This window comes from Triturus cristatus, chromosome 9 (genome assembly GCF_964204655.1).
Source record: "Triturus cristatus chromosome 9, aTriCri1.1, whole genome shotgun sequence".
In the NCBI taxonomy this organism is placed as follows: domain Eukaryota; kingdom Metazoa; phylum Chordata; class Amphibia; order Caudata; family Salamandridae; genus Triturus; species Triturus cristatus.
This window is the reverse complement of record NC_140592.1, coordinates 885,025,577-885,037,645: the sequence shown is the minus strand read 5'-3', so window position 1 is coordinate 885,037,645 and position 12,069 is coordinate 885,025,577. Positions and strand designations below refer to the sequence as shown.

The 12,069-nt window shown below is 45.4% G+C and overlaps 1 protein-coding gene across 6 annotated transcripts in view; it reads left to right on the top strand.

Moving 5' to 3' along the window:
* Positions 1-12,069, top strand: part of CCNK (cyclin K) — a 426,168-nt gene that overhangs the window by 388,785 nt on the left and 25,314 nt on the right. For all 6 annotated transcript variants that reach the window (XM_085626423.1, XM_085626425.1, XM_085626421.1 and 3 more), the window contains one exon: positions 6,317-6,388. In XM_085626423.1, the coding sequence (XP_085482549.1) occupies positions 6,317-6,388 (72 nt within the window). The remainder of the gene's footprint in view (positions 1-6,316; positions 6,389-12,069) is intronic.

The following is a 12,069-nucleotide window of genomic DNA, read 5'->3' as shown; positions in this document are numbered from 1 at the left end:
GGTGAGTATTTCCGTTTTTGTTACTCGGTTGATTTTAGGTGAATATTTTAAAGTTTAGAAACTCCACACTTAGAAGAAATTTCGAGTGAAACCAGTCAATGTTAACCTATGGAAGAAAACGGGGTTGTCGGCTTTTGGGTAAGTACTCGAATGGCAGAGTTAAGGTTCTGGGCATAGACTCAGGGGTCTCCCAGGGTCAGGTAAGTACAGTTGTTATACCCTCAGCGGCACAGGGGCAGCCGGTTGCAGTGTGAGTTAGGCCCAATGTTATCCTACGGGAGGCAGGGGGCCCTTGGTTGGTGGCTGCTGGCTAGCAGGACACGCGGCTGTGGGAACTGGGCTCCTGGTCACTTGCTCAGACCAAATGGGGAAGTAGTTTAGAGTAGAAGTTGCACTGCCAGGGCCACTCGGGCGGCTGGGTGCAGGGTGCTTTTGAGCCGTCGGGCACTCAATGGATTGCAATGGAGAAGCTCAAGAACGAACAAAGGCTGCAAGCTCAGGGACGAAGATTCTTCAGGTGCAACCACCACTTCGAGAGGGAAGTTGGGTAGTTGGAGGATAGGTAGGCACCCAGGAGTCGGGCACAGGGGGCCGCAGGGCACAAGCCAGGAACCGCGAACCCTGCACACTCTGCACCCGCCAAGCCTGGCCTGTGCCGGAGTGAACAAAGACCACGAGGACGACCCCCCCGGCGACTGTGACCCCGAGTCCGGCACCCAAGGACTTCCCTCGACGCTCCTGACGACGCCTGCAGCCTCAGAACCAGGTACCACCCCCAACCGCGATCAACAGAGGGTAAGATTTCTCGACACCAAAAGGCACCCCTGCACCCGGTGCCCTGCGGCCCCCTATGCTCAACTCCTGGGTACCTACCTATCCTCCAACTACCCAACTCACCTCTCGAAGTGGTGGTGGCAGCTGAAGAATCGTCGTCCCCGAGCTTGCAGTCTTTTTCCAAACCGGAGCTCTCCCATTGAAATGAATTGAGCGCCCAAAGGCTCAAAAGCACCCTGCACCCAGCTGCCCGAGTGGCCCTGGCAGTGTAACCTTTGCACCTATCTACTTCCCCATTTGCCCTGAGCAAGTGACCAGGAGCCCAGCTCCCACAGCCGCGTGGCCTGCTAGTCAGCAGCCACCAACCAAGGCCCCCCTGCCTCCCATAGGATAACATTGGGCCTAACTCACTCTGCACCCGACTGCCCCTGTGCCGCTGAGGGTGTAACAACTGTACCTACCTGACCCTGGGAGACCCCTGAGTCTGTGCCCAGAACCTTAACTTTGCCAGTTGAGTACTTACCTGAAAGCCGATAACTCAGTTTTCTCCATAGGGTAACATTGACTGGTTTCTTCTGAAATTTCTTCAAAGTGTGGAGTTTTCAAAACTTAAAATATTCACCAAAAATCAGCCGAGTAACGAAAACGATAATACTCACCTGCTATGAGGTGAGATCCCAGTGCTGGATCTTGGTACCCATCACTGACCCTGAAAACTCTTCACAACCGTACTTGCCAGTAACCCAATTTTCTTCCATAGGAAATCATTGACTGTTTTTCTGTGAAATTTCTTCTAAGTGTCGATTTTTGCAAACCTCAAATGTTCTTTAAAAATCGTACAAACTGTGAACACGTAATTACTTACCTGTTTTAGATAGAGGTCCCAGTACTGAGTCTAGGCACCCAGTACTGGATTACAAAAGTAACGAGAACATACTATACCTGCAACTTGAATTTTCTTGCATAGGGAATCATTGACTGTTTTCTATGAAATTTCTTCTAAGTGTCAACTTTTAAAATAGCAAAATATTGCCTAAAAATCATAAGCAACTAAGTTGACTTTTATCACTTGTTTCTAAGAACTGACCCAGGACTGAATCTAGGATCCAGTCCTGGAATTACAAAAGTAATCCTGAAAGTAATCTATTGCAAATAACTTAAAACTTTCTTTGAACTCAATGCATTATTGTGTTTGAAATTGTGTTGCCTATTGCAACAACATGTAGCTTTCTACAAAAGCCAATTGCATATTGCAAAAGTATTTACCTAAAGCATCTCATTCTGAGAAAGTATATTTTGATACCTATTATTGGTTCTAAAATAAAACAAACCTATATTTTTTTTATATATAAACCATTGGCCTAGACTTCAGTTCTTGAGTGTGCGAGACCATTTGCTGACTGACTGTGTGCAACAAATGCTTTACACTGTCCTCTGATACTGCCTTACTGCTCGACCAAGCTACCACTTTAGAGAGTAAGGTTATTTCTAACTTTAGCCTCTGTCTCACCCTGGGCGACTGTGGACTCTGTACACCCTGTACCTACCTCTGTCAAACCCTGGGGGACTGTGGACTCTGTACCCAGTGTACCTATTGGGGAACAGTATATACAGAGCCACCTTCTCACACAAACTCCTCAGACTTCAGTGTTGCTATCATGGTGCTGTGGAGTTCGTGTTGACTACTACCTCCCAGCACCATATAGTCTTAATGGCAGCACTGCACTTACAGTGCCCAGGAATGGACCTGGGTACTGTAAGGGCACAGGGCCCATTCACCTGTGCCCACACCACTGGCATAGGGCACCCAGCTAGCGGGGTGACTGAGGTATGCTAGGGCAGTGTGTGTTGTGGGCATGGCACACAGGGATGTGTGTCATGTCGACTCTCTGCTTAGTTATGCACCAAGACACTCAGCCTGCAAAGGCAGTGTGTGTGTGTACGGGTACAGGGCCTCTAAGGGTGGTACAATAAGTGCGGCTGGCCTTAGGGCCCTTCTCTGGTCACAAGGCCCTGGGTACCATTTACCAGGGGCTGACGTGGCCAGAGATGCCAATTGGGTTTTGGCTGTTAGGCAGTTTTTAGGGAAGGAACACAGGCCCTGGGCACCTGATTGGCAGGAGCCCAGGGCACCCCAAGTCAAAGAGCATCAGTAGTCTGGCAACAAAAAATTAAAAAGTGGGGGGGGGGTTAACTGCAACAAAAACCCACTTTCTCACACATGGTGTACCTTGTTTTGGTGCACTGCATAAAAAGCCAGCTTCCTATACCCAGCCACCTATATCTAAAAGAAGTTGTAGGAAACAAAGTGCTTGGGAGGATGATTGTGCTGCCAGATAAACTATAAGCCGTTTACATGATAAAAACAGGAATGTGAGAAGTAAAAAGATATTGCTCTAAAAAGCTATAGAAAGTTGAGCAATATGATCATCTTAATTCATTTGTAACATCCTTGGTCTTGTTAATCAGTGGCTTGCAATTTAGCTTTATTATTGTATTTATAGTAGTTGATGCCTGAATACCCTTATATGTAGCACAATTGATGTTTTTCTCCCCCACCCCCCATAATTCTAGATTCATTGTATAAGATTTGACTCTTTGATTTATCTAATTTGTATTTTGTCAAAATTCCGAAAGTAAGGACTTCTGCTTAAAAAGAAGTAGCCTGCTGCGGGTCAGAGAAAGACAAGTATGCCATCAGCATATGCGACTAATTTGTGCTGCGTGAATTGTTAGTGGATAAAGAGACGCAGATCATAAGATGCCTCAAGAAAGACCCTAGTTATAGTGTGACTAACAGAGGATATAGGGGACACCCCGACAAGTTCCTCTCATTTTAGGCACAGCGTGAGAGATGTCCCCCATACAGATCAGTTTAGCAGAGAGACGTGTACAATGTCTGTATAAGAGTGAGTACACAGGAGCTGACATCCATATTGAATTGTGTGACCCATAAAAAATGGCACAGAAACCCCAATGAATGCTTTTTTGATATCTACAGGAGTCATCCCAGCCTGAATACCCAAAGTTACTGCAAATCAAGAACTGAGGAGATGTGTTTGACAATAGTGTCCCACTCTGGGATGAAACCATGCTGCATTGCATTGACCTAGTTGACTATTCTAGGAACAAGCCCATTTAGTCTCAATTATAGGGTATATTTTATAATCGCAATTGATTAAAGGTCCCTACCCTTTTTTGTAAAAGTAATTATAATAAACTTCTCCTACCACGATACAGGTGCAGCACAGCCCTCCACTGGTCAATTTGCTATCTCCCAAGGACCAAACCGGTTTAATAAAGTCTTGTAATTTAATAGAGAGCCTGATATACAGCCTTTAGTTCACTAATAATAATGTTGATTACTGCACCAAGATGCTAGTTGATCTCTATAGGAGATGCTATTTCCTTATTCCTATACAGACTGGTGTAGTATGCATGACAGTCTGCTTAATGCTAGTTGAGCCGGTTTCATTTTGGCTACAAGAATCTATAATTGAGTTAATCCACCCCTTGGCCCATATCCTCGCTATTCTCAAAGCATTTGAGATGGATATTATGTGATTGTTTAACCTCTTTTTTTCCCAGACTAGCTTCTGAAGTTCCATTTTAGCCTTTATAGTATTAAATACTAAAGTGGGGGAAGCAGACCTCCTGGTTTCAGAAAAAAGTCACTAAATATAAGCCATGTGTTTGAAGTAATGGGGGTTTTGAGGTTGAGAGACATCAAAAGTCCATCTATGCCAGCTGCCTAGAACATTTAAACATTTATGAGAGCCACAGGGTTATGGTCCGATAAAATACGAGGGAGCAACGTTCTAGAAACATGTGGCGCTAATACTGGAGCTACACATATTATATCTGTCTTGGAATACTGCTTATGTTGCGCAGAATCCCTTCCTCATATTGTCTCCTGATATAAAGAAGAAAAATGAAAAATGGTTAAAAGATGACTGGTTAATGTATAAATCGTCTTCATTCATACGTCATCAGAAAAAGTGCTCCTGGTCCACTTATTTAGAAGAACTTGGTCTTGAGTCTTAGAAGTGTAAATATATGTACACCCTTTTAAATAAAAATGTTAGCATGTCAGATACCTGCAGGAAGCTTGACATGCACTATCATCCTGAAAAGTGATGTTGCAGTGTTGCCATCATTGTGTCACTGCATCGGTTAAAAAAAAGTGCCACAAAAAGGACAAGTCAGACTGTATCGTTTATTAGAAGGAGCAGTTTGAGCGAGAAGTTGCCTAAAGATAAAGTTGCCTACAATGATTTAGATAGCTCTAGGGAATGAATCACCTTCCCCCTTCTTTGACTTTACAAAAGGTAAATAATGGACCCTCTGCATGTGCAGTTGATTTTCCATTTGCCAAGACTTGGAAAAACTTATTGAATCAAGTGAACTGTGAACCCCAGGGGTTTGTCGCCTTCCATGCCTTCAGGAATGCCAGTGGCACGCAAATTATTTGTGCACATTCAATTTTCTAAATCTTCCATTTTCCAATAGAGATTCTTTGCATGTTTTTCTTGTGCTTGAGCATGTATGCTATTCAGTCTCCGACACTCCAGAGGCCATCATGAACAGTTGTTTAGCTATTTTGCGGAGTGCTATCTTTGTCTTACGATGGTGTGTTTTAAGTGCAGCATAGTCTTTTGATATTCTTCCTTGTACAAGCAAAGAAGCTTAGATATTGAAGAAAGAGTGAGATGCTAATGTCATAAGTCTCAGCAAAGTTATCGGGTTGTTGTGCATGTTGGAGAACTGTGGTGTTGGTTAAATTGTTGGCAGAAAGATCTCTTTGGAAGATGTTGTGGTTGATATTCCTGGTTAATTTTCTTCGTCTGATCATATTGCGTCCCTGGTGAGTTTCTCATCTTATGAAGCCTTTCCATTGCACCCCTTACCCACCCTCAATCCTGTGTCTGAGCCAATATGAGCTATTGCTGGTATCAAAGTTCATGTCTGAGTAATCAGACAAGGAAAAAAGGTTTCTGGTATTAATCTGCTAACTACTGTCTCCAGGATAGTAGCCACTGTGTTTATCTCGGTAAGTCCCCACATATCCCGTGGCATGCCCATTGTCGGAACTTGCTGGGTGTTTTTGTCATTGTAATAGTTTCTGTGGCTCTGTCTTGGGGGTTTTTCGTTGGATAATCACACATCATAGTGACCAGCCGGTCTGGTGGCTCAGTGGACTAATGCATCTACTGCAGGGGCCTGTGTTCGACCTCATGGCCACAGGTTCAAATCCCAGCTGGTCCACTCAGCCTTTCATCCATCTGAGGTCGATAAAATGTGTACCATTGAGTTGGGTAACAATAAACCACTGTTATTCAGCGCCAAGATACCCCGTTAGGGGTGAACGTGCACTTTACAAATACACGTTATGTTATGTTGTAAAAGATTCAAGTATTACATGATCCACACGTAGGCATGCATTTATCAAAAATTCTCATAATGGGCAATTATTCTAATAAGTAAAACTTTTCCTTTATAAAAAAAAAACTGTTTCCATATGTATTTATTGCTTTATTTTCAGAACAACCACCAGCAAAAATTCCAAAAATGGAGTCAACTCATCAACAGATATTGCCTGTGCATTCTCAATCAGGTGAGAGTTATTACAGTTGTGGTGATTTGGTATTTAGTGTTCGAGGCATATGAGCTGCAGATTACACATTTTTGCATAGATCGCCATCTGGTGTTGGGCCCGGATGTTTGCAGTTTGTTTTTCCTCTTGGAAAGTGAAGTCACGAGGAGGGGGCCTCTTCCTTTGGATCGTATTGCACATGGGCTTCGGCTCCATCCTCAGATAGTTTTTTCCGCCATCGGGCCCGTATGTGATCTTCGCACTCCGGTTCTGAACAGCTTCTAGTTCGACAATCGACGCGCAATCCTCACCCCAATCGCTGTATTGTTTCGATCACAATCTCTTCAATCAACGCGCCTTCTCATCGACACAAACCTTCGGTTCCAGTCGTCGACGGTGGCCTTCGGGCCTACCCAGGCTCCGGTCCCGCCTCATGGAAAGAACTCCATTTAAAAAGTGCCCTCAATGTGGGTCCAAATTTCCCCACACCGATCTTCATGAGGTATGCAACCTTTGCCTCTCCCCGGAACACGAGGCTCGAGACTGTCCGGCCTGTAAGTCTTTCCGATCCAAAAAGACTATTCGGGACCGAAGAGCCAGAAGGAACATGGCACACTCCTCGACGTCCATTCCAGTCGACCTCTTCGGAGATGACGATCCAGAACATCATCGTACCGAAGAGGACCCCGTCAGCGCTTCCGAGGCCGACGAGTCAGATGTAGAGGACATCACCCCGGCGCAGAGGGTCGTCAGTACGAATCTACCCCCTCCCACACCCGCGCCGACACCCAAAAAGGCTTCGGTCACGCCTTTGCCTCCGGGCCTAGGCAAGACCAGAGACACTGCTTCACACACCCCACCTTCGGGCCCGGTGAAGAAGCCAAGTAAGCCTTCTGGTGGCTCAGGCTCGAGCCAGCCTGCCAGCGGTGCCGAGAAACACACTTAGGCACCGAAAAAGAAGACGGCCTCCACCGAGCTCCGCACCGAAACCCTCGGGGTCGAAACCCAGCCCTTTAGCACCGACGCCATCTTCGGTGCCGACCAAACCACACAAGGCCACCGACACTTCCAAGCCGAAGCCCATCTCTGCGCCGACCAAGAGACCGGAGGGTCCCAAGCCGGGTTCTAAACATCAAACCGGCACGGAAAAACTTAAAAAATCATCGGCCCCCGACGCCTTCGGCGCCGACGGACCAAATTACCTCACCAGAGCTATTTACACCGGATCCCTTGCAAAAAAATCTTACCAAGGATCCAAAAACTGGACATTTGACGCTCTCTACTAAAAAGAGACATTTGGAGTAGCCTGCTCCATCTCCAAAGAGGAAGGACTCTGCTACCTCTCCATTCAGAATACCTTCCCCTCCTCCTCCTCCTCCTACCCCACCTCCACCCCCACCTCATCGTTCTCCTACTCCGTCACCAGACGATGATGATCATGGGGACCCATATTATGATACAGGGGATGTGCCACAAGAACCCACCCCTACAGGATCTCCAGATCCATGGGACGATAACCATATACCAGATATCCCCAACGTCCCACAAGACGATATTTACCCTTCTAGGCCATCTCCACCAGAAGATTCACTAGGGTTTAACCATCTTCTGCAAAGAGCAGCACATTATCATGGTGTGGACATGCATAATGACCCTGTGGAGGAAGATTTCCTCCTAGACACATTCGATACTACACAGGGGTCCACCTCCATACTGCCCATGCTCAAAGGGGTGGTAAAGCATGTGGCAGAAGCTTATAAAGACCCAGTTAGAGCCAGGGTACTTAACCCACGTATCGAAAAGAAGTACAAATCTGCTCCCTCAGATCCCTCTTACATTAGAGGACCAGTGCCAGTAGATTCCTTCGTGGTCTCTACGGCACGTAAAAGGGCAAACTCACAAGCATCAGGTGATGCACCACCACCTGACAAGGAGTCAAAACTGCTAGATGCTTCAGGCAAACGCACAGCATCCCAGGCCGCCAACATATGGCGTATAGCAAACACTCAGGCACTGCTGGCCAGATATGACAGGGCTCATTATGACGAATTAGAGAGCATAATGCAATATCTCCCTGAAAAATATAAAAGTAAAGCCAACGAGTTGATTCAAGAGGGTTAAACAATCACAAACACCTCTATACGTTGTGCCCTAGACGCAGCAGACACAGCCTCCAGGGCCATTAACACCAGCGTCCTTCTCCGTCGTCATGCTTGGTTAAGGGTATCTGGGTTTAAACCAGAAGTACAAGCCTCCATCCTTAACCATCCCTTTGACCAGGAACATCTCTTCGGGCCAAAGGTGGATGAGGCCTTAGAAAAGATGAAAAAGGACACGGATACAGCAAAATCCATGGGGGCCTTACAGTCTCACCCGCCCAGATGCTCCTTTCGCCGCTCATCCTTTCGGAGTGCATCCAGAGGCTACTCCTCACACAGCGTCCACATCGTACAAGTCCCCTACTCAGACCACCTTTACAAAAGGTTACCAAAGAGGCGGCTACAGGGGTTACAACAACAAGGGCAGAGGCAAAACAAATAACGCCCGTTCTGCCACACCTACTACCCAATTAGCACAGAGCATATGGAGATGGGCAATTCCCCACAAAATCTTTCTCCTAGCTCAACATGTCCCAGGAGTCCAAAACACCGTGGCAGATCTGCTCAGCAGACAGACACAACAGATCCACGAGTGGGAACTTCACCCACAGGTTCTTCATCCGTTCTTTCAAATGTGGGGGCATCCACAGATAGACCTCTTCGCCACCCATGCAAACACAAAATGCCCAAGCTTCGCCGCCAGATACCCACACCCATTGTCCAAAGGAAATGCGATATGGATGAAATGGTCAGGCAAATTTGCGTACGCTTTTCCGCCTCTCCCACTCATTCCATTAGTGGTGCGAAAGCTACAACAGCACTCCCTCACACTGATCCTAGTAGCTCCAACGTGGGCCAGACAACCGTGGTACACCACGCTGCTGGAACTCTCGGTAGTACCACACCAAAAGCTACACCTCTCACCATGCCTCCTAACCCAGAACCATGGAGAGATCAGGCACCCGGACCCAGCTCAGGTCAACCTTGCGATCTGGCTCCTGAAATCCTAGAATTCGGGTACCTAAACCTTCCCCCTGACTGTATGATCGTCATCAGAGAAGCTAGACGCCCTACCACTAGAGCCTGCTACGCTGCCAAGTGGAAAAGATTTGCTGTTTATTGCCATAACAACACAATCAATCATCTAGACGTGTCTATACAACACATTATATGCTACTTACTCCACCTACAAAGGTGTAATCTAGCCTATACCTCCATTCGGCTACACCTCGCAGCAATTGCAGCTTACTTACAAAACAGGCAGCACCTATCACTTTTCAGAGTACCTGCCATCAATGCCTCAAATGAATAATTCCCCCCAGAGTACCACCCTCACCTGTGTGGAACTTAAATATCGTTCTCACAAGGCTGATGGGGCCTCCCTTCGAACCTTTGCATAAATGCGAACTGCAATTCCTCACATGGAAAACAGCTTTCCTTGTAGCCATCACTTCCCTTAGAAGGGTCAGTGAGATACAAGCACTTACCATACAAGAACCTTTTCTTCAAATGCACTAGAACAAGGTTCTTCTCTGTACCAACCTAAAATTCCTACCTAAAGTCATTTCCCCTTTTCACCTAAACCAATCTGTAGAATTACCAGTATTTTTCTCGCAACCTCAGACCGTTGCAGAAAGGACTCAGCAAACGCTAGATGTCAAACGAGCCTTACTTTACTATATCCAAAGAACACAACCTTTCAGAAAGACCAAACAACTGTTTGTCTCTTTCTCTCCACCACACAAGGGCAACCCCATCTCAAAATCAGGGATAGCTAGGTGGATTGTAAAATGCGTCCAGATTTGCTACCACAAAGCAAAACTAACGCTTTCCGTTCCCCCCTAAAGCCCATTCTACACGGAAGATAGGGGCTTCCATGGCTTTTCTAGGGAATATCCCACTAGATGATATCTGCAAAGCAGCTACATGGTCAACACCGCACACTTTCACTAAACACTATTGTATAGATGTGCAAACCAAGCAACAAGCTAGTGTGGGCCAGGCTGTACTAAAAACACTATTTCAAACCACTGCAACAGATACCGGTGGTCGCCGCCAAGGTTGGGAACTGTTATTTAGTCTATGCAAAAGTGTGTAATCTGCAGCTCGTATGCCTCGAACGGAATATGCTACTTACCAGTATGCATCTGTTCTTGGCATGTAGAGCTGCAGATCTACACACGCCCACCCGCCTCTCCGGCTACATGTATCTGTTCCAGTCTATCTTATTTAGATACAACACACATGGGTTTCTTCACTGTTGTTACTACGCTCCATCTTTCCCTGCTGGCGAAAAACAATCTGAGGATGGAGCCGAAGCCCATGCGCAATACGATCCAAAGGACTTTCAAAGACTTTCCAAGAGGAAAAACAAACTGCAAACATCCGGGCCCAACACCAGATGGCGATCTATGCAAAAGTGTGTAGATCTGCAGCTCTACATGCCAAGAACAGATGCATACTGGTAAGTAGCATATTCCTTCACTGTTCTATGCCACATTTTTTTTAAATATAGTGCTATAAATGAACATAGTACCAAGCAGTTGAGGAGTTTAATGGTATTAAATTAGATATCATGATACCTCAAGATGGCTGTACAGTCAATAAACATGCCTACCGCAAATGAACCTCTGCACAGAATCTTTAGACATTTAAAACAAATTCGCAACCATCAGCCAGTGCTACTACACATTACTGCAGAATCTTGTTTTTGTGTAAATTGCAGTGGCGAAAGACTGTCACAGGCATATTTCAGTAACCTGCAGTTCATTGTATTTGAGATCTTTGGAAAAGGAGCATTGTAATCAGTAATGTTATGTCGGTATAATACAACTATCTGCAGTTGGAATGGTTTTCACATTTGGAACTGCTGCTACAAATGTATATTTATAATACTGGTAAAAGTTGTCCAATTGGTCCATATTCATAACTGGCACTGCATAATTTCCCAAACGTGCATTTTGATAAGATACGGAACTGCGTAAAAATGCTCTCACCCTCACCACATCAGTCTCATTAATTCTTTCTCATCCTTAGCATCAACATGCCCTTTCCCGTGAAGGAAAAGGAGGGAGGTAGGAAAGCTCAATGTATTTAAAAGGTTTTTTTGGTGCTCGAACCCTGAAGTACCGGTGTGATCAATGTTGCGAAATGAGCAACCAACATTATTTTTAGTATATAACTACTGTTCCAGTGCACTCCTTTGTTGTGTGCCCTCCTTTCTTAACGCAATACAAGGATTCCATGTCTATTTTTGGGGCCTGCGTATGTTGTACGTACATCTTCTACTATTTCCATTAGCCAAAAACCCACCATATTTGAATCCATTACATCACAGGAAGGATCTTGCGAGTTCATTTCTATTCTTGATACTCAGTTTTTCGCGTTCTCTATTGAATTAAGCTTGTTTCTGGGTGAAAAAACAAATTGAAATCTAGAAGTCTGGCGTTTGACCAGTTAATGTAATTTTGTGGACCAAAAAATTTCCTTAACTTTGGTTTGGTTTCATTTTCTTTTCATGTTTTGCATAATCACCATTTAAAAGATTGTATTTTCTGCTACTGAAGTTGACGCAAGAATTGAGCCAAACTTTTCATCTTGACG